The 24323-nt window shown below is 34.7% G+C and overlaps 1 protein-coding gene across 2 annotated transcripts in view; it reads left to right on the forward strand.

Moving 5' to 3' along the window:
• LOC141563496 (glutamate carboxypeptidase 2-like) overlaps nucleotides 1-24323 on the forward strand; it is a 111363-nt gene that overhangs the window by 67686 nt on the left and 19354 nt on the right. For both annotated transcript variants that reach the window (XM_074304695.1, XM_074304696.1), the window contains 2 exons: nucleotides 1214-1281; nucleotides 6198-6289. In XM_074304695.1, the coding sequence (XP_074160796.1) occupies nucleotides 1214-1281; nucleotides 6198-6289 (160 nt within the window). The remainder of the gene's footprint in view (nucleotides 1-1213; nucleotides 1282-6197; nucleotides 6290-24323) is intronic.

The raw sequence follows: 24323 nt of genomic DNA on the forward strand, positions 1-24323 counted from the left end.
GCATAATAGATGCCTGTACTGATAATCACAAAATATGATAAAACCTAAAGAAAAGCATCTAGTCCATTAGGCAGATAGATTCTTTGTTTAAAGATCTGAGGGATAAGAATTGTATCATATGAAAAGGAGTGGCTGGGTTGCAATGAGGAGAATACACATGTCAATGAAATTGTAGCTCCATTGAAGAAATATTCAAGAAAAGTATTACAAAACTAGGAAAAACAAGTTTTGTGTCTTATAGGTATGGAAGCAAATATTAGAGTTGTTTCTAATGCTTTCATACTTAGCTTAATATTTATGTTGTTTCAGTGAGAAACAACATTGGTCTTTAAAATTGCAAAGCATTGCAAGGTCAAGGTCAAACCTTGTCAACTGATCCTCATTATAACCCTATGACGGAGGGACTAAAGTTATTATTCTTATTTTGTGGATAAGAAATGTGATGGTTATGGATGGTGACTTTTTTTCCCTCCAAATTCACAACTACATTTAGAATCCTGATCTGATTTCTAGTTTTGTCCTCATAGGTTGCTACTGATGATTTCTCTTTATTCTAACTCTTTTCTCTTAGTTTCTTTGTATATTTTTTCTTGTTTTTACACAAGAACTGAAAAATCTATTCAAAGTTAGTTCTATCTCAGTTCCATCACTAGTAACTTTATAATGACAGGCAACTTACCTTATCACTCAGCTGTGTTACCTATAAATTGGGAGAAATCATGCATGGACTCCCACCCTGATAAGATTGTTTGAGGAAAGTACTTTGCAAACTTAAAGACGAAGATTATTGGATAGGTGGACATTCATAAACATTAATAGATGGGGAGAAAGACATTCAAGTAGAGAGGTAGATTGATAGACACTCAGATAACTTTTAGATATGACATATAGACAGACATATATAAGGGAAAGTAGGAAGGGAATAGATATGTAGCACTTTCTCTGTGCCAGGTACTATGCTAACTGCTTTACAAATATGAATTTATTTGAAGCTCATAACAATTTTGTAAGGTAGGTATTATTATTATCCTCATTTTACAGTTGGAGAAACTGGACAGGATCAGAAGTTGTCAGAAAGAATTACTTCAAAATATGTAAATCTTGTAAATCTACTCTAAAAGTCTTTAGTGCTTAGATACTAGAAAAGGAAAGATACACTTTCTTATTTATGTTTTGTTTTAAGATGTTATATACTTCTATCCTCACATTTCAGGAAACTACACTTTGAGAATCGATTGTACACCACTAATGTACAGACTGGTATACAGCCTGACAAAAGAGGTAATTTTAAAATCCCTCTCCTACTTGTTCCTAGATATTTTGAAATGAATTTTTAGTTACAAAATGTTTGTTTTCTTAACATATCACATTACTATATGCAGCCAGTTTTATCCATTGTTTCAGAACATGTCATTTATTATGTTACCAGGTTTATCAAAAGAGATACAAGCTAATATAAGCCTAGAGAGAAAAATCATAAATAATAATTTCAGTGTAAGAAAATTAAGTCTGGTTACCCCAGGTTCTGCTTAAGGAACAAAAGGATAGCATAAAATGTGTGGTTAGCATCTCCAGTTTCAGATTCCCTCACAGAACTCTCATCTTTAAATGGGTCTCTTGAACAGAAACAACATTTTATGCATGAGTGTTATCTCCTGAATCTGAGGGTTCAGGGTAAATATAGTTTCGATTAATGCTGAGAACTCCCCGTCAAGCAATCTTCCACTCCCTTTATTTTAGGCTGTATTAAACTATACCAATTTTATATAGTACTTTTTAAAGTTTACAGAGTATTATCTCACAAAACATCATATAGCCTTATAAGAATAAGTACTGTAATATTATACCCATTTTACAAATCAAGAAATTGAGTTTCAGGGAAGGTAACTTTTTTTTTGATGGTCAATAGAGCTAGTAATTTTTTGATATGATTTGAACTTGTATCTCTCCCAAAATTAGAGTCTAGCTTGTCCTTTCATTTTATTTATACTTTTCATTATATTAATTGCCAAGAAATACCAAGACAAGATTCTAACCTGATTGGTCACTAGAGTCAAAGAGTCAGTAAATATGAAAGGCCTACTATATGTCAAGCCCTATACTAAGTGCTGGATATGCAAACAGAAGTGTAAGACAGTTCTTGTCCTTAAAGAACTCATAATGTAATGGAGAAAGACAACACATAAAAGGAAGCTAAAAAATAGGAGAGATGCAGAGAATTGGAGTCAGATCATAATGCAGTCCTTTAACTAGGGTGAGAAATTATTTGAGTTTAATTCAATTTTTAAAATAGTAAATTATTTGGAATTTTGAAATCCAGTACTTCATCTGAGTAAAAAATAATAAGGTGAATAAGGACACCCTCCTCAAACAAAGTATGGGAGGAACTTCTTTCTCTCTCCAGTCAAAGAGAGTGAATGACCCTGAGACTGGGGTGAGGGGAGGAGGAATGAGTTTTATAGTTAATTATATCTTGAAGAATAATGAGTTTCTAGAGATCATGAAATCTAGATCAGCTATATCAAATTGAAATTACATCACTGTGAAATGATTATGATTTAAATGTATAGACTCTTGTTCAGGAAATTCATCCAATATAATTTTATTAAGTATTTGTTGTCCTAGATGCTCAGGGAGATATAAAATTGAGATAGTCTAGATAAGAAAAAAACCCACATGGATCTTACAATCAATTAGGGTGGAAAACACAAATAAAAAATAACTAAAAGATAAAAATTACCTGGTACAGAAATCAAAATGTTGACAAAGTCCTCTCAGAAGACTATTTATTCATTTCAGAATAAGTCATATGAGGAGCTTCTTTCTAGTGGCAAAAAAATACAAAATTCCTCAGTTTCAAATAGAAACTTCCATAAGCCTTTTTTTTTTAAGTTCCCAAGTAATTTTTATGATTAATGCCAAAGCTAATTAATGTGGATTTTTTTTAGCACATTATACAAATTGATTTAAAATTTTTAATTGATATTTCATCAGGTAGATTTGATTTGAACTAAAATTTAAGCATTTCCCCCTCTAATGAGCAATTACATGAAATAAAATTATTATTAAACTTAAAGTTTACACCCTGCCTGGATAATATTTTATTTTTCCTATTAAGCATAGTTTTTAACATTCATTTTTATAATATTTTGAATTCCAATTTTTTCTCTCTTCCTCCCTTATTTCCCCCTCCCCAAAACAGCAAGAAATCTAATATAGGTTATACATGTATAATTATTTAAAACATATTTCTATAATTGTCATGTTATAAAAGAAAAATCAGAATAGAAAGAAAAAAACCAACAAAAAAAAGCAAACAAAAAGGTGAAATAGTATGTTTCAATCCATATTCAGTTTCCATATTTTCTTTTTGAATGTGAATGGCATTTTCCATAGCACATCTGTTGTAATTGTCTTGGATCACTGTATTGCCAAGAAGAACAAAGTCTATTATAGTTGATTGTCATACAATCTTCCTATTTTTGTGTACAATGTTTTCTTGATTCTGCTTGTTTCATTCAGCATCAGTTCATATAAGTATTTTCAGGCTCTATGAGCAAAGCAGAATTGAATTGGCTCAGAAGAAACATAAGATGCATAAAGTTAAAGAATATACCTCAAATATTCATAGAGACAATTTGTGTTCAGTCTGTGCAGAGCATCCTGAGCTTGTAGTGGTAACTTGACATAGTAATGCCATTTGGGCCATCTTTGAGAATGAAGGACAACAACCACTGGTCATAAGTAAAGAACAGTTGGCAGTTAAGCTATATTTTTCTCACCTCCATTAGGTTATGCTTATGTGACTAAATTTCAATTCAGTATAGCAAAATGGAAGAAGGTAGAGTTTTTTTTAGTGGGTGAAGGCTGAACCAGAAGTCTAATTGATTAAATTCTTACTGACCACAGGACAGATTAATAATATGGACCAAATACCAAAGGGGATGTAGGGACAGTATCTGGGGCTAGAACTAGGTACCTCTTAGAGAACTCACTATGTTTGATTTCAGTATCATTATTATATAGAAACTGCTTTCTACAAAACTACCATTTCTTAATTTACAAATTAAATGACCTTTTCTTAGTTTTATTCTTTCTGATGTCTCTGGAGTGTTTTCATTATCAATCACTGTCTTTTCCATATTCTCTTGCTACCATGTTTCTAGGATGTCATTCTCTCCTGCTTCTCCTTCTATCTGATTGCTACTTGAGTTTCTTTTGCTAGATTCCCATCTAAGTCAAGCTCAATAATAGTGGGTGTCCCACAGAACTCTTTCCTTCATCTTCTTCTCTTTTTCTTTACTAGGTAATTAATTTACTAGGTAATCTTATCACTTCCTATGGATTGAATTATCTTTATATTGATAATTCTCAAATCTAACTTTCCATTCCTAACCTCTCTGTTGATCTCCAGCATCATATCTCCAACTCTCTTTAAATCTCAACCTGAATGTCCAGCAGATATCTTAAATTCAACATGTTCAAAATTGATTTTATATCTGTCTCCTTGATGTGTCCTCTTTCCCAAACTTCCCTATTATTATTGAAGATAATATATCCTCCTAGGTTTGGCACTATGCATGTCAACACAGACTCACTATTGCTTATCCTCCATATTTGTTTAGTTGCCAGGCCTATTGATTTTATCTTTATAATATTTCTTGAAAAATCTTCCTTTTCTCCTTAAATATTGCTACTTATATCATCTTGGGGTACAAACCCTTATCACCTTATTTTTTGAAAATTCCAAAGCCTGCTAATTGGTTTTCCTGCCAAAAGTTTCTTCTCATTCCATACCATCTTCAATTTAGCCACCAAAGTGAGTTTCCCATAAGTCTAGCTGTCATATATAACCTATTTGATGAACTCTAATAACTTCCTATCACCTACAGGTTCAAATACAAAATTCCCTATTTATTATTCAAAGTCATAATTCATAGCCCAACCACCCTCATCTTTATAACCTTCTTGCTAAAGAAGGTTAAACCTTGCCTATATGCTCTTCAATCAAGTGAAAATGACCTCCTTGCTGTTCCACCAGTTAGATACTCCTTATTTCCAGTCTGGCTTTTTTTTTTTTTTAAACTGACAGCACCCTCTCATCTCCTGCATAGAATATTTTTCTTCTTCATCTCTGCCCATGGCTTCATGGATTCAAGTTGCAAGCTGCAACTAAAATTCCACCTTCTACAAAAAGCTTTCCCCAATCCCTCTTAATTCTAGTGATTTGTTCTATTAATTATTTCTTATGTATCCAGTATATAGGTTGTCTGTGCATATTTGCATATCTCCCCATTGAACTTCAAGTTCCATAAGGGCAGAGACTGGTTAGGGATGGGAGGGGAGAAGTGGCTTATTTTTTTAATGCCCAGATTACACAGTGTCTGATATGTAGTGATAAATATTAATTAATATTTACTTGCTTACTGATTGACAGAATTTATCATTTCCCCTGGGGAAACAAAGGAATTGAGCTTCTGATTTGTGACTTTCATCACCACATTTGGTGGAACACTTTAACTTAGTTGGCATAGTTGATTCCTAAAGTCTCTTCCACCTAACACATTCTGTTATCTAAGGAGGAACAGAAGTTCCTTTAAGCAACATGCTTAAGGAGTAACCTAAACTCTAAAATGAGTTGTTAAATGGCCTTCTGAAGATTCAGTCTACCATTCCAGTAGTTAACCATTTACAAAGCTCCCAACTATTCACAAAAGAAAGGTTAATATTAAAAGTAGGTGAAATGAATGACCATTCAATGTAAGCAGATAAAATCACCAAATAGATGGCATTATTTCTGGAACTTTAGTCAAAGTTTTTCTGCCCCAAAATATTAGGTTTATCACATGTCACCATGCTCAAAATTGTACCATTATAGATTTGATTCTTTGGCCTCAGAAGGATTTTCAATCTTTGCAAGTTCCTCATTAATATGCAAATTATTCTGATGAGTTAACAATTCAAATCCTAAATTCAAGCCTTGGTTCTGCTACTTTGTAAATTTCATCTATGAAATAATGATACTTTTCATAGTGGATGTGAAGAAAGGAAGATAATCTGCATAAAAATGTTCCGGAAATGCCAAAGCATTACAGAATCTAAGCATTATAACATTTTGTTAGAAATTATAATATTATTAGAAACATGGGCATGTTTCTAATTCTTTTTTTTTTTTTTTTTTTTTTTTTTTTTGGTAGCTTCGAAGCCCTGATGAGGGTTTTGAAGACAAATCTCTATATGAGAGCTGGAAGGAGAAAAATCCTTCAACAGAATTCAATGGCCTGCCCAAGTAAGTGAACAAATAATTCACTTTAATTTAACAAAGATTTATCATGTGTCTATTAAAAGGAATGTTCTAGGTGTTGAAGTGCAAAACAAAAAAACAAACAAGACATAGAAATTATTGACAGGTTATATTCACTTTGAAATATTTAACACCTAACACAAAGGAGAAAATACAAAGTACATATAAACTTCAGCCTCCTATAATAAATTCATATGCTGACTGGGAAGCAAGATGGCACAGGGTATTAGAGCATTGGGATTGAAGTCAAGAATATTTGATTTGAAATTTGACTTAAAACATTTAATTACTGGGTAACCCTGAGCAAGCCACAGAAGCTGTTTGCCTAGTTTCTTCATATGCAAAATGGGGGGTGATAATAACATTTGCATCCCAGAGTAGTTGTAAAGATCAAATGAGATCCTTTATGTAAATCACTCAGCACTTGGCACATAGTAAGGATTATATAAATGCTAGGTATTATCATTATTATAATTTGTTGCGATTTATAGAGTTGTTTTTTTTTTTCTTTTTGTGGGTCACATTGTTTCAATTGTTTTCTCTTGTAATCTTGATATCTGGAAAAAAATATAAAGGGGTTTACTAGACCACACTCCAAACTGCAATGTCTGTGTATTTTAATGTAGTTATTTATTGTTTTTATATATATAATGTAACAAATATCAAAAAGTATTCAAGTTAATTTAACTGTATATCTGTGCTATCTGATGACTTCACTTTCCATCAATGAACACAAAAGAGAACAGCAAAAACTATGTTGAAAAATATGAGGAGCAAAAATGAGAGAAGCCAAATATAGATAGTAACAACATATTCAACTGGCATGCCAAGTAAACACTTGGAAGTTTACTGTGGGTCTGCCAGGTGTGAATGATAAAAGGGTTCCTCTGCCCAACCCCTATTTCAAAGAATGCATAGATGTCTTCTGATTTTCTTCTTTTGACCATGATGATTCATGGGGTTTCAAATGGATGGTTTTTAAAAGTCTTTTAGTTTACTGAACTTCTTCTTGACAGCTTTGAAACATGATGACCATGTCTCCTGATTTGGAGAACTGATGTCTCTCTTCTACATCAGTTGCATCATCTTTTGTATCATCTTTTTCCTTTCCAGAAGACTTTGTGAGGTCTTAAAAGGCAGCTAATATCTTTTCTGTATCGTGCTCAAATAGCAAGATAACAGAATAATAATTATGTTGGCAGCAGCAACAGACTACCATTTTTTAAAAATAGAAAAAGAGACCAATAAAAATAAAAAGTGTGTTGGTGTTGGTTGGTCTATGCTTGGGAGAAGGAAAATGCATACTGAATAATGAGTTACAAAGAAACTGTATCTCAGTGATATTTAACTATGATCCACTGGTTCTATTCAGCATAAGTTCCTGGTTTCTTTTCTAGTTGTTTTGCAATTCTTTATTGATTACTATTTTTTGGTGTGTCTTACTCTGAATCAGGCTACATACCTGATTCATGCTTGTACTTTGGGTACCATTTTTTCTCTCCCCTTTCCTGGGACAACCCCTAAGATTTCAAGTATATAACTATTTTTATAATTAAAAATAAAATTAAATAACAACTTTCAGTGTAGTAGCATGGTTGAGAATATGAGGCTATGAATGTGAGTACTAGAAAGCTACTTCTCCTATTGAGGAGTCAAGCAACCTCAATAGCAATGAACCAAGGGCAATAGTAGAGAACAAATTAAGAATGGAAACTAGAACAGATTGTCATATATAAAAACTCCAGTTTAGTTTTATCTAAATAGTCAGATGATAGACTCAGAAGTCCTATATCTCTATATAATGACCGCTTTATTTTTGGTGACTTTTTTAAAATAGCTATTTATTTTTCCAAATACAACAAAGTTAATTCTCAACATTCAACTTTGCAAAACATTGTGTTGCAGAATTTTCTCCCTTACTCTCAGACAGCAAGTAATTCAAAATTGGATTAAACATATGCAATTCTTCTAAACATATTTTCTCATTTGTCATGCAGTACAAGAAAAATCAGATCAAAAGGGAAAAATTAAAAGGCAAGGAAGAAAAAAAAAAAAATCAAACAAACAAGAACAACATAATGTGGAAATACTATGTTTTGTCCACACTCATTCTCCACAGTTCTCTCTCTGTATGTGATTGGTATTTTCCATCACAAGTCTATTGGAATTGCCTTGAATCACCCCATTGTTGAAAGGAATAAAGTTCATCACAAGTTATCATCACATAATTTTATTGTTGCTGGGAACAATGTTCTTTTGGTTCTGCTCACATAACTTAGCATAAGTTCATTTAAGTCTTTCCAGGCTTTTCTGAAACCAGCCTGCTCATCATTTCTCATAAAATAACAATATTATATTACATATATGTATCATAACTTATTCAGCTATTTCCCCAGTTGATGGGCATCTGTTCAATTTCCAGTTCCTTGACACTACAAAAAGGCCTGCTACAAATGTTTTTTGCACATATGAGTTCTTTTCTCTTTTATGATCTTTTTGGGATAGAGACCCATTAGAGATATTGCTGGATCAAAGGGTATGCATGGATTTATAACCGTTTGGTACATAGTTCAAAGTTGCTTTCCAGAATGGTTGAATTAATGATGATCACAATAAATAGAAGAGATTTAGAACTCTGGATTTAGTGACACTGTGACACCATAAAAATTTTGGATTGAATAAATTTTAACATATATGGACTGGGTAATTATGACGATAGAAGGCAGTTCGGAATAAATTTTGCCTACTAAGAATATTTACTAGCTAGGGCAAAGGTCAAAATAAATGTCAAAGCAAAAAACAAAAATAAAGAGAACACTTTCAGAGATAGATCCAAGATGATGGAATGAAGCAAGGAATCTGCTCAAGTTATCACAATTTCCCTCAAAAACCACATGAAATGAAGCCTCTGAATAGTCTGTTAGGATGAAACCACTTTCCAGTTCAAGATTAATTGGAAAAACTTCAAGAAAAGTCAGTCTCACTGATATGAAAAGGAAGTTTAGCCCAATTCAGACAGACTCTGGGAAAACTGGTAAAAGGGTTTTAATCACAGCAAGTCAACAACTGAGACCTTTGGTCCTAGCTCAGGAGAGAAGCATATCAGTGGGGCAGCTTCCAGTCCCACCTTAGAAGGCAAACTCAGGGAAACCAGGTTGGTTCCTAAAAAGAGCAAGCAAATACAAGGGGTTCCTGAGCTCAAAGCCAAAGCTCAGAGCTGCACAAGAATTTTGGGACAGTACCCCCTTTAGCCTAGGAGTAGAGCTTGACTTTAAAAATAAAAAAGAGGAAATTACAAAAGAAAAGAAAAGAAAATGAGCAAGACACAGAAAAGAACTTTAAGAACATTGACCATAGAAAGCTGTTATGGTGACAGGGAAGATCAAAACACCAATTCTGATGAAGACAGAATGTCCACATAGGAAATCTCAAAGAATGATATGAATTGGCTTTAAGCCCAAAGAAGCTTCTTGGAAATGCTCATAAAAGACTTTAAAAGAAAAATAAAAGAGGACAGAAGAAAAAAAAAAATGAGAAAAGAAATGAATAGTGTATAAGAGAGAATCAACAGCTTAGAAAAGGAAGGCAACTCTTTAAAAAGTACAATTGGCTAAATGCAAAAAAAAAAAAAAAAAATCCACTGAAGAAAACACCTTCAAAAGTAGAATTCACAAAATGGTAAAAAGAGATACAAAAGCTAACTGAAGAAAATCACAAATTAAAAACTAGAATGGGCATGTAGAAGCTAATGACTATGAGACATCAAGAATCAAACTAAAATGAATGAAAAAATGGAAGAAAATGAGAAATATCTCATTAAGAAAACACTTGACTTGGAAAAATAGATCTAGAAGAGACAATTTAAAAATTAGTGGTCTTCCTGAAGGCCATGACCTCCCAAAAAAAGAGCCTGAATAACATTCTCAAGAGGTCATTAAGGAAAACTGTCCTGATAATCTAGAAACAAAGGGAAATACTAATTGAAAGAAGCTATCAGTCGTCCTCAGAAAGAGATCTAACAAGGAAAACTGCAAGGAACATTGTTACAGAACTACAATCTCAAGAAAAACATACTGCAAGCTGCCAGACAAAAACAATTCAAATGTCAAGAAGATACAATCGGGATTACACAACATCTGGCAGCTTCCACAATAAAAAATTGAAAGGGCTGGAATACCATATTCTGGAAGACAAAATTCCTAGAGTTGCAAACAAGAATATATACATTTATATACAAACACACACACACACACACACACACACACACACACACACACACACATATATATATATAAATTTAAAGATTAAACTGTTACATCCTTAGATGGGAAAACAATATCTGTAACAATATCTGTAAACAACAGAATTGTATCTGTTATTGGGGCAGAGAGAATAATCACATGGACAGAGGGTATGATTGTAAATGAAGTCTGATGTGATGATATCAAAGAAAAAGACATTAAGGGGTGGGAAAAGGTCGGTACAGGAAAAGAGAAAATGAGAGGTGTAATGGGACAAATTAATTGACAAAAAGAGACACAAAAAACCTGTTACAATTGAGGGAAAAAAGAGAAGGTGGATGAGCATTACCTAAAGCTTGTTCTTACCAGTTTGGCCTCTAAGAGAGAATAACTTAATCATTCAGTTGAATATAGAAATTTATCTAACTCTATAAAGAAGTAGGAGGATAGAGAGGAAAGAAAAGGAAGGGGCTGAATAAAAGGGAAGGTAGAAACATTAGGGAAAAAAAAAGTAGAAAGGGGGGAGGGAAGATAGAAGATAAGGTAGTAGATTTAAAAAAAAACTACTAAGAGATGGGGAGAGGTGATAGGAGATAAAGTAGTGAGTGGGGTGGATAAAACACACTGTTAAGGAAAGAGTGGAAAGGGAGAACAAAAGTATGTATGGGGAGAAAATAAGATGAAGGGAAATACAGATCTGGTAATCATAACTGTGAATGTTAATAGGATGAACTCTCCAATAAAATGGAAGCAAAGAGCAGAGTGGATTAAAAACAGATTACGATATGTTGTTTATAAGAAACACATCCAGCACAGAAGAACACATATGGAGTAAAGGTAAAAAGCTGGAACAGAACATATTATGCTTCAGCTGAAGTAAAAAAGCAGAAGTAGAAATTCTGATCTCATAAAAAGGAAAAATAAAAAATAGATCTAATTTAAAAAGATAAGGAAGGAAAATACATCTTGTTAAAGTGTACCATAAACAATGAAGTAATAATGATATTAAATGTATAAGCATCAAATGGTAGAGGGTACAACTTCCTAGATAATATATTAAGCCAGTTACAGGAATAACTGTTGAGGTTTGGATTTGGAGTACCCAAATGAAAAAAAATAAATAAATAAACCTCATGGGAGGGCCACCAATTATGAGGGCAGGGTAGTGAAGGAGAGGTATGGTAGGAATGGGTGTGACATTTCATTGTTCTCCATTCTATAGCTCCTAGCCAAACTCTACTAGACCTTATTCATATTCTATAGCCCCTGGGCTCCCTAAGCTCTAATGCCAGAGAAACTGAGATAGAACTGTGACACAACAGAGCAAGGGAGAATTTGTCTGGGACCAGGGACAAGTCTAGAGAGAGCTTGAGAAAAGGACACCAGGAAAGACTGACCTCTTTCCTTAAAAGTGTTCACCAAATCGAAGTTAAGGAGTTTTCAAACAGCTTTAGTTTCTCCCTCTAACTCATTTCCTGCTGCAGTCAGGAAATGAAAAGAGAAAAGAAAGAAAGAAGCTATCTTTACTCTATTAACAATTTAATTTGCCTTGATTTGGAATTTTATTCCCCAGCCATCATTCCAAAGGTCTTTCTTGAAGCTGCAACCAGCCAGGAGCATAGACTTCTAGTCCAGAAAATAATAGGGCAAAGTGTGCTAAGAGGAAAAGGTCTTGGGACTAAGAAAATTAGGAGATCAGCCCCAGGATTTGAAAGAAAAAGAACCACTTTTAAGAATGGACTTTTTGGTAGTTGAAAGAGAGAGACATAGCCTGGTTTAGCTAGGTTATTCTTCTCTCCCACCAGCAGGTGAGTAAAGTTTAAGCAAGTGCCCTGAGGCCAGGGAAAAAAAACCGAGAGCAGTTTTAAATTCCCTATCTTTGTATACAGCCTGTGAGCATGCAAAAGCATACTTTTGCGGCTTCTACAGTTAAAAGGCTATGACTGGAGGCACTGCTCTACCGTAAGATGATCAAATCAGGGAAACTGAGTCCCATTTTAAAATGTTGTGACAAGCATGCTTCCTGAGAGGGTCAGATAAAAAGGTCTGGGAAGGGCTGTATAGTACCTCAACAAAGGGGCCAGGATAGGAGCATTTAAATGGCAGGTTGCCAAGCCATATGGGAGAGGTCTGAAAAAGGCCTTGAGTTCCTCTGTGATCCCTACTCCATGGGGGAGAGGGAGGAAAAGCCAGAGCGAGGATGGGGGAGAAAGAGATGCATGTTACCCTGTGCGATGCGTCCCGAATAGCGAGGGCTCCTCTGTCAATTCCACACTGGAACTTAAGGGCAGGGTAGCTCATCTAAGCCCCCAAATCTTGCTGAGAAGCAAGACCTGAAGGAGATGGCCCCACCCCTGTCCAGGGAATAGCAGCCATGGGTAGGGACCTGTCTCCAAGCTCACCCCAATTAAGTGACCTTTCTCCTTATGGCTACAGCCTGACCATTAAAGACTCCATTGTTTTTAACAGTGGATTGGGAGAAGGGCCCAAACACAGATCCTCTTAAATTTCTCCGTTATCTCCCCAGAACAGATCAAAGAGTGCCGGCCTGGGACTACTCCCCCCCCCCCCCAGCCCCAGAGGGATAGGGTTCCTAGAACAGCCTAGTGTCTCCTCGGTCTGGGCTGGGGGGGGTGGGGTGTTAAAGAGACACTTCCTCTTGTGTCTCAGAATACCTGCCTAAGTACAGGGCTTTCTGGTGAGAGAAAAAACATTTAGAAATGCCTTGAGATGCAAAAGAAGGTCCTTTGTCTCTGGAGGGGTTTGAACAGAGGGAGTTTCCTCAAGCCAAGTATCTGCTTAAGGAAAAATTTTTAAAGACGGAGGTGTGTAAAGTCTAGTTAAAGAAATAGGTGAAGGTAGGAAGAAGAGGGCACTGGAAACAATATTCCAATGGGCAGAAGCTCCTTGAGGTGCCAAGCATGTAGCTTGCATGTTTGAAACCTCTGAAAAGAGAGGATTTTAGTTGGCTCTTTTTATAATGAAGGATTTAGCTAAAGGGACCTGTGGTGGAGTCCCAAGTTGGCTCAGATCCAGTGGGGGCTGGGACAAGCCCAGATCTCCTATTGGAATTCAAAGGAGTGCTTTTGACCAGGGTTTGTGAATCAAAGGCCCTAACTTCTAGAATTGATAATGCATCAGCCAGGAGGGGTTGGGAGTAATCTGAGTCATAAGTCAATCAAAGGATTGAAAGGATCACAATTGAAAGGATCACAAATCAGTTTCTTAAAAGAGACCACAACCCCCTTCATTACTAGACAACAAAACTACATTAGTGGGGGAGCTCAACCTTCCCTTCTCAGAATCAGACAAATCTAACCACAAAATAAATAAGAAAGAAACTATGGAGGTTAATAGGATCTTAAAAAACATAGACATGAGGCAGCTCTGGGAAAAAATGAATAGAGACAGAAAGGAATACACCTTTTTCTCAGCAGTATATGGCACCTACACAACAACTGACTATGTATTAAGGCATAAAAATGTCACAATCAAATGCAGAAAGGCAGAATTAGTAAATGCTGTTAAAAATTATATTCAGTAAAGGACCATAAAAAAAAATAAACTAAAAGCCAATTATAAATTAAATAATCTAATCCTAAAAAATGAGTGGGTCAAACAACAAATCACAGACACAATCCATAATTTCATCCAAGAGAATGACATTATTACTGTCTCATTATTGAGACAGTATACCAAAATTTATGGGATGCAGTCAAAGTAGTACTTAGAGGAAATTTTTTTTTTTAATTTTTTTTATTATATATATATATATTTTATAATATTATCCCTTGTATTCATTTTTCCAAATTACCCCCCCTCCCTTATTCCCTCCCCCCGACGACAGGCAATACCATACATTTTACATGTGTTACAATATAGTCTAAGTACAATACATGTGTGTGAATATCATTTTCTTGTTGCACAATAAACATTAGAATCCGAAGGTACATGCAACCTGGGCAGACAGATATTAGTGCTAACAATTTACATTCCCCTCCCAGTGTTTCTTCTCTGGGTGTATCTACCTCTGTCCATCATTGATCAACTGGAAGTGAGTTGGATCTTCTTTATGTTGAAGATTTCCACTTCCATCAGAATACATCCTCATACAGTATCGTTGTTGAAGTGTACAGTGATCTTCTGGTTCTGCTCATTTCACTCAGCATCAGTTGATTTAAGTCTCTCCAACCCTCTCTGTATTCCTCCTGCTGGTCATTTCTTACTGAGCAATAATATTCCATAACTTTCATATACCACAATTTACCCAACCATTCTCCAACTGATGGACATCCATTCATCTTCCAGTTTCTAGCTACAACAAAAAGAGCTGCCACAAACATTTTGGCACATATATGTCTCTTTCCGCTCTTTAGTATTTCTTTGGGATATAATCCCAGTAGTAGCGCTGCTGGGTCAAAGGGTATGCACAGTTTGATAACTTTTTGGGCATAATTCCAGATTGCTCTCCAGAATGGCTGGATTCTTTCACAACTCCACCAGCAATGTATTAGTGTCCCAATTTTCCCACATCCCCTCCAACATTTGTCATTATTTGTTCCTGTCATCTTAGCCAATCTGACAGGTGTGTAGTGGTATCTCAGAGTGGTCTTAATTTGCATTTCTCTGATCAGTAGTGATTTGGAACACTCTTTCATGTGAGTGGATATAGTTTCAATTTCTTCCTCTGAGAATTGTCTGTTCATATCCTTTGACCATTTATCAATTGGAGAATGGTTTGGTTTCTTATAAATTATGGTCAGTTCTCTATATATTTTGGAAATGAGACCTTTGTCAGAACCTTTGTTTTTAAAAATATTTTCCCAATTTGTTACTTCCCTTCTAATCTTGTTTGCATTAGTATTATTTGTACAGAAACTTTTTAGTTTGATGTAATCAAAATCTTCTATTTTGTGATCAATAATGATCTCTAGTTCTCCTCTGGTCATAAATTCCTTCCTCCTCCACAAGTCTGAGAGGTAGATTATCCTCTGTTCCTCTAATCTATTTATTATCTCCCTCTTTATGCCTAAATCATGGACCCATTTTGATCTTATCTTGGTATATGGTGTTAAGTGTGGATCCATATCTAATTTCTGCCATACTAATTTCCAGTTTTCCCAACAGTTTTTTCCGAATAATGAATTTTTATCCCTAATGTTGGAATCTTTGGGTTTGTCAAAGATTAGATTGCTATAGATGTACCCTTTTTTGTCCTTTGTATCTAATCTGTTCCACTGATCTACCGGTCTATTTCTTAGCCAATACCAAATGGTTTTGGTGACTGCTGCTATATAATATAGCTTTAGATCAGGTACACTTAGACCACCTTCTAGAGGAAATTTTATATCCCTAAATGTTATGGGCCAAAACTCTGTTCTTGAAACAAAGATTCTTACAAGGTGTTAAGTCAGTGGAATTCATAATACAATGGTTATCTGGTTTAACATGATGATTAATAGTTCTCTAGTTCAGTACATGTACTTAGTACTTAATATAGTTCTACAAGATTGACACCTATTCTACAAGATTCACACCTATGATAATGTAATTAGAATAGAACATATAAATTGGGACAAACTCAGCCAGAGAGATTCATTCCATCTTACACCACTGTGGTGGCTGGCATATCTTCCTGTATTTCTTCTACTGAGACCAAGCTAGCCCGGGCCCCAGGCAAGGAGACAATAAAGAATTTGTGCTTTAACATCTGGCTATTCTTATGGTGATTAATCTGCTGAAACAAAGGCTGCTCTAAGACTCCAGAAAACTAACCAGAACACTACACCTAAATAGCTACCTGAATAAAAAGAGAAAGAAGAAAAGAATGAATTGGGGTATGCAACAAAAAAAGCTACAAAAAGAACAAATTAAAACTTCCCAATTAAATACCAAATTAGAAATTCTGAAACTCAAAGGAGAGATTAGTAAAATTGAAACTAAGAAAACTATTGAGCTAATTAATAAAAGTAAGAGTTGGTATTATGAAAAAAAAAATAGACAAACTTTTGGTTAATTTGGTTAGAAAAAGAAAAGGAAAAAACCAAATGACCAGCCTCAAAAATGAAAAGGGTGAACTTACCACCAATGAAAAAGAAATTAAAGCAATAATTAGGAGCTATTTTGCCCATTTGTAAGGTAGCAAATTCAATAATCTAACCAAAATAGATGACTACTTACAAAAATATAAATTGCCCAGAATAACAGAAGAGGAAATAAATTAAATAGTTCCATTTTAGAAAAAGAAATTGAACAAGCCATTAGTGAACTCCCCAAGAAAAGATCTCCAGGGCCAGATGGATTCATAAGTGAATTCTACCAAACATTTAAAGAACAATTAATTCCAAATGACACTTCTGCCTAAATTGTATTCTTATAAATTTGATACAATTCTTTATTTTAGAGATGAGAACTTTATCAGAAACACTGACTGTAAAAAATTTTTCCCAACCTTGTACTTCCCCTTTAATCTTGTTTTGTTTGTACAAAACTTTTTTAGTATTTAGTTCAGTGTAATCAAAGTTGCCTTTCATAATGTTCTCTAGCTCTTCTTTGGTCACAAATATGTCATTTTTATTATATTAGCTCAGCTTAGTCATGAGCAGTTGATATTTTTCCAATTGTTTAGATATGACTTTATTTGTGTGAGTATAATTGTATTCATATAGTTCTTGAGTTTGTCTTGAGTAGACACCCAAATATTTATTTTTGTCTATAGTTATTTTAAATGGAATTTCTTTTTCATCTTGCTGATGGGTGTTCTCAGTAATGCCATACCATTCAAATTGCCCAAAAAAATATTTTATAGAATTGGAAAAGATAATAACAAAAATATTTGTTAACTGGAAATATCCAGATTTCTGGATCTGTACTAAATCTGGAAAAAAAGGAGATCAAAAATCTCACAAGAATTAATGAAAACAATACAAAGGATGGTGACTTAGCAGTACCATACCTGAAACTCTTATTATAAAGTAGCAGTCATCAAAACTATTTGGTACTGGCTAAGAAATAGACTGGTGCATCAGTGGAATAGATTACATACATACGACACTGTCCCGTCCCGCGAGACTCAGTCATTCGTGGGGAATTGAGGAGAACCCATCCTGAAGGAGAAAGGGTGGGAAAGAAGAGGGAGACCAAGCAGATCTTGTCAAGGTCTTATTTATTGTTGGAAACAGCTCAAGTTATATAGGGTAGAGCTAGGTGCAATACATGAGGACAAAGTTGGGAGGGGAAAAGGGGGCAGGGGACAGTAAAGGTATGTGCTACCTGCGAGAAAGGGTATGGGGGGGGACTGCAGGAAGGAGCAGACATTCCAGGAGGAGGAGGGGAAAGAGCATCCTGCGGTTACAATTCTTATCTGAGTCTCTAGGGTCGTTAAGCCCTGAGACATCTCTGTGGTTAATACAATACCATGGCTATGTGTTTACAAGTCTGGGGGTCATTCCGCTTCTCTAGCCACCTGGTCACCATCTATTGCTAGATGCAAAGTTTATGGTCTGGTAATTTTCCATGACTATAGTTCCCGTCACCGACACAACACAATAATTAAGGCCAATAATTGTCTAGTATTTGATAAGCCCCCAAACTCTAGCTTCTGGAATAAAAATTTATTATTTAACAAAAATTGCTGAAAACTGGAAAATAAAATGTCAAAAATTCAGTATAGACCTATGTTTCATACCCCATACCAAAATAAGGTCAAACTGAGTATGTGATTTGGGCATAAAGATTGATAACATAAGCAAATTAGGAGAGCAAGAGATAATTACCTATTATATCTGTAGAGAAGTGAGGAATTTGTGACCAAAGAAGAACTAGAGAACATTATGAAAGGCAAAATGGGCAACCTTGATTGCAATGAATTAAAAAATGTTTTGTACAATCAAAACAAGATTAAAGGGGAAGTACAAGGTTGGAAAAAAAATCTTTATAGTCAATGTTTCTGATAAAGATCTCATCTTTAAAACAAAGAATTATTATAGTTAAAATAAAGAATTGTATCAAATTTATAAGAATACAAGTCATTCCCCAATGGATAAATGGTCAAGAGATATAAGGCAATTTTCAGATGATGAAATTAAAGCCATCTATAATCATATAAAATGTTCTAAATCATTATTTATTAGAGAAATAAAAATTAAAACAACTCTGAGGTACTACTTCACACCTCTCAGGTTGGTTAAGATGACAGGAAAAGATAATGATAAATATTGGAAGGTATTTGGGAAAACTGGGACACTAATGCATTGTTGTAGTTTGAAATAATCCAGCCATTCAGGAGAGCAATCTGAAACTATGCCCAAAGAGCTGTTAAACTGTGCATACCCTTTGACCCAGCTGTGCCACTACTGGGTCTGTATCTGAAAGAAATCATGGAGGGAAAAAGATGGACATGTGTAAAAATGTTTGTAGCAGCTCTTTTTGTGGTAACAAAGAATTGGAAAATGAGTAGATGCCCATTAATTGGGGAATAGGTGAATAACCTGTGGTTTATGAAGATAATGGAATATTATTGTTCTATTAAAAAATGATGAATAAGCTGATTTTAGAACAACCTGGAAAGATTTACATGAACCAATATTGAACAAAACAAACAGAACCAGGAATACATTGTACACAATAATAGCAAGAATGTTTAAGGATCAACTATAAAAGACTTGATTCTTCTCAGTGATCCAGTGAGCATTTTTAATAGGACAGAAAATTCCATCTGCATCCAAGAAAAGAACTATGGTAATTGAATATGAAGCAACACTAGTATTCACTTCTTTTTTGTTTTTTTTTTCCCTTTTGTTCTGATTTTTCTCTCTCACCATGATTCATAAAGCAATGTGTATTAAAAATTAATCAAATTTTTAAAAGAAGAGAAAAAAATAAAAAGACATTGTTTAAAATTTTAGCAGCTTTTACCTGACTGTTTAAATGAATTCATAATTCTGCAAAATCAGAAATGGGCAAAAATAAAAACATTACCTATCACTGTTCCTTATGAGCTAAATAGCCTAAATAGCCAAAGCATCAATTCATATAACAAACAATCCCCTTGCCAAATGAATAGCTATGTCAGCAGTAGCAGGTTTAAAATTTGAGTTTTTTTGTTTGTTTATTTGTTTGTTTTTTAACAGAGGAAAGTGACAGACTATGTGCTATACAATTTCCCAAAGCATCAAAAAGTACACACAAGGAGAAAACAAGCCTTCAGGGACCCTGGCATTTGAATAGAGATCTTAAAAGCATTTATGGATAAAATAAGGAACCAGCAAATGGATAAAAAGGAAAGAGACCAATGAAATCTCCTCATTTGTACATTAAAATTAAACAATGTTATCAAAGATGTGACTATAGTGGTAACAGTTCTGTGATTCACTGTGTTGACAGTAAAGAAAGTACAAAGTAGGAAGATGATAAAATGTATTCAGCTGTCTCCTAGAAGATGCCCTGTCCAAACCAAAGCAAAGCAACCAAACAAAAAAATTATTATTGGTGTATTCTCCAAATATCCTTAATAGCACAAAACTGATTGCATCAAGTGCTGGAGTATTAAGAGACCCTCATCGATGAAAACCACAAGAATGTCCCTTTGACCCAGCATTGTTGCTATTGGGATTATATCCCAAAGAATTACTAAAGAAGGGAAAGGGACCTGTATGTGCCAAAATGTTTGTGGCAGCTCTTTTTGTAGTGGCTACAAACTGGAAGTTGAATGGATGCCCATCAATTGGAGAATGGTTGGGTAAATTATGGTATATGAAGATTATGGAATACTATTACTCTGTAAGAAATGACCAGCTGGAGGAATACAGAGAGGCTTGGAGAGATTTACATCAACTGATGCTGAGTGAAATGAATAGAACCAGAAGATCGCTGTACACCTCAGTGCTGTATGAGGATGTGTTCTGATGGAGGTGGATATCTTCAACATAGAGAGGATCCAGCTCACTTCCAGTTGATTAATGATGGACAGAAATAACTGCGCCCAGAGAGGGAACACTGGGAAGTGAATGTAAATTGTTAGCACTACTGTCTGTCTACCCAGGTTACTTGTACCTTCGGAATCTAGTACTTGATATGCAACAAGAAAATAGTATTTGCACACATATATTGTATCTAGGTTTTATTGTAACACATGTAAAATGTATGGGATTGCCTGTCACGGGGGGGGAGGGAGGGTAGGGAGGGGGGGGGATAATTTGGAGGGATGAATACAAGGGATAATGTGGTGGAGAAAAATTGCTCATGCATATATACTGTGAAAAAAAAATTCTAAATAAAAAAAAAAAAAACAAGAAAACCACTAGAATGTGTAAGAAGTTAGTCTGACAGTCCAGTCTAGAAAAGCAAAGAAATTAAAAATATATATTGCATTACTTTAAAAAAATAACAAATATTTATTTATGAAGTTCTTACTATGTGTATGACACTGTTCTAGAAATCCTAAAATACAAAACAATATAGTCTATGCTCTCAATGTTCGTATAATATGCTGAGGGTTACATGAATTTGATATAAATAGTATATAAGAGAATATATGACAGAGAGGTGGACACAAGGTACTCTTAAAAAAATATGGAAAAAAATACTTTTTCTTGTGGAGATGTGGCAAAGCTATAGTGTGGTTAAATGAGTTGTTTGAAAGTTATACAGTTTGTTAATGGTCAAGAGAGGATCAGGACCTTGATTTGCTGACTCCTAGTCTAATTTTACATGATATTTCATTGAAGCCCTCTAAGTATAGAGCTAACAGAGTTCTATTCTCGGCCCTCTTTTCTTCTCTCCGTCTATATTACTTCACTTACTGCTCTCATCTTCTCTTATGGACTTAAGTACCATATTTATGCTGAAGACTCTCATATCTATCTGTCCTACCCCAAACTTTCTTTTGGTCTCCAGTTTCCTTTCAGACATTTCAAACCTGATTCCACCAGACATCTTAAATTCAACATGTCCAAAATCAAACTTTAATTTAGCCCCTAAACCTTCCTCCTAATTTCCTGGTGACTGTATAGGACAACACTACTCTTAATTTCCTAGATCACAACCTAGGTGTTATCCTTGACTTTTCACTCTCAGCCACTTCCAACCCCATATATTCTGTGGTCAAAACTTGTCAATTTCACCTTTTAAACATCTCTCCCATTTACTTCCTTCTTTGCTCTGTCACTGCCACTATTCTGAAGAAGGCTTTTCTCTCCTCCTGTCTTTAATTATTAGGATAGCCTGCTGGTGGGTCAGCCTGCTTTAAGTCTCTCCCTATTATACTCCATCCTTCATTTAGCCACCAAAATAATTTTCCTAACATGCAGATGTGACCAAGTCACCCTTCCCATTCCTTCTCAATAAACTTCAGTTGCTCCTCACCAAATCCAGCATCAAATACAAAATCCTTTGGTATTCAAAACCCTCCATAAACTCCTACAGTTCCAGTCCTTTTATATTTTATTTCCATCACATACTTTTCAATCTAATGATGCTAGCCTTTTTATTCCAGGAATAGAACATTTTCTTTCTCAACTCTGTTCATTTTCTCTGGTTGTCCCCCATGCCTGGAATGCTTTCCCTCTTTATCTCTATCTAGTGCCTTAGCTTCTTTTAAGTCACATAAAACCCTCTTTTATAGGAAATGTTGCCCAATTCCTCTTAATTCTGGTAACTTCCTTCTCATGATTCCTTCCTATTTATCCTGTATATATTTGTTTCCATATAGTCTCTCTCCATTAGATTGTGAGCTCCTTTAGGGAAGGGACTATTTTTTGTCTCTTTTTGTATCCGGCCTAGGGCTTAGCATAATGCTTAGAATAAAGTAGGGGCTTAATAAGTGTTTATTGACTAACTGACTGTAGACTTTCAAATTAGTCAACAGCCCATTAAATTAGCACGTCAGTATTAGTTTTAATACACATACTATGGACAGTATATGATAAGTTGAACCTAAATATTAACAAAAGGAAAGAATTGGATGAGAAATTGGGTAATGATTCTAAGCTAATTAGTACTCATTTATTTCAATTAAAGAGACATTTTTTAAAGGTATTTCCTATCTGCCAGAGGTGGTGCTAGGTCTCAAGGATATAGAAAAAAAAATGAAATGTTTCAATTGAGGAGTTTACCTTTTCCTGAAAAAGAAATACATACAAAAATGAATAAATCCCAAAGATAAAATGCAAAATAAATGTCAAATATATTAGAAAGGTAGAGAATACAAACATCTGGGCCTCTTAGGAAAGTTCTTTTTGTAGAAGGTGGCACTTTGAGTCTTAAAGAAAAATGGCCTCCAGAATCCCTTCCACCTCTCATTCTAAGACATTGTGTTTAGTCCCTTCACTTCACTGTATTTAACTCTTCTCAAAATTTTATTCTTGAGAGTTTTTAGTTCTTAAATTGACTTAATGTTTAACATTATTTGACCATAGGATATTTTCTTTTTCTGAATTCTTACACCCACTCTTCAAAAATATGGTATCAGGGCTAATACTGGATATGGTATAGGTCTAAGCTTTAGAAATTAACCAATAAGCCTTCATTAAATGCTCACTCTGTCAGTAAAGGACTTCTTTATTTTTCTTCATGGAAGGAAAACAAAAAGATAATATATGCTAACCTTGAATTAAAAGTGAATAGTTTTCACAGAAATATCATAGGGTATTAGAGCCAGAAGTTTTCTAGTTCAAATGTTCCATTTTATACATGAGAAAATTGAGAACAAAAAAATGAGGTATCTTGCCCAAGATCCCATTCTTATTAATTGTGTTCAGTGACATAGCTAGTGCTGAAATCCAGAAATTCCCAATTTCTAATTTAGTACTCTAATTGATAATAGAAAGTATTTCCTGTTTCCTAAATACCTACTGCTTCTCTGTTTCTATGTAACTGTATATAATAGTACAAAACTTTTTAAAACTATGGGTTATAATGGGATTGAGTTACTGTAGGTAGGGGTCACAGAAAATTTGGCAACAATAAAAGATATTAAATAGTCTGCCAACATTTAATTCTTTATATTGTAATTCCGGAGAAACTGAGGCAAGATAGAGATTAGAGAGTTTTTAATATTTTATTTGAAAGGGAGAGATTTACTGGGACCAAATGGTTTGGTCCCAGGGCTGAATGAGACTATCGTCTCCAAGAATCCAGCATCTAGCATCCAGCAGCCAATGTGAGTTCTCATGACATATTTATACACAGTAGCTAAGCAAAGGCAGGGGGATGGAGTCCAAACTCTAGTGAGTGGGAATTTTCAGGCAGGAACCATCAATCTGGTTCTGACAATTTGGGAGGTAGGACCATAAATTCTAACAAAATGGGAAGTAAGAAAGTGTCTGACTAGAGACACAGTCTAGACTCCCCCTTTTTGAGTTTACACATTGATAATTTATAACCTTAGAGCAAGTAGCTTGAGTTATATCATAATGAATGAAGGCGGGGTTTGTAACTAGGGGGATTGAGGCAGAACCAATTAGGGAAACTGAGGCAGAAAAATTTAGGGAAATTGAGGCAGAACAATTCAGGGAAACAGGAAGAACAATTTAGGGAAACTGAGGCAGAACAATTCAGGGAAATTTAGTAAGGACAATTAGGGAAACTGAGTGAAGACAATAAAAGAGAACTGTGGTACAATATAAAAATAAATGCATCAATCTCATTAATATGAAGATTTGCTTTTGTCTTTAGACAAATTATATGTAAATGTTTGATTTGTGTATCTGTTTTACATACCTACATACCTAGGGTCCCAGAAAAGTTTCTCAGATAAAAAAGGTGTCATGAATGGGGGG

Source organism: Sminthopsis crassicaudata, chromosome 3 (assembly GCF_048593235.1).
Source record: "Sminthopsis crassicaudata isolate SCR6 chromosome 3, ASM4859323v1, whole genome shotgun sequence".
NCBI lineage: Eukaryota > Metazoa > Chordata > Mammalia > Dasyuromorphia > Dasyuridae > Sminthopsis > Sminthopsis crassicaudata.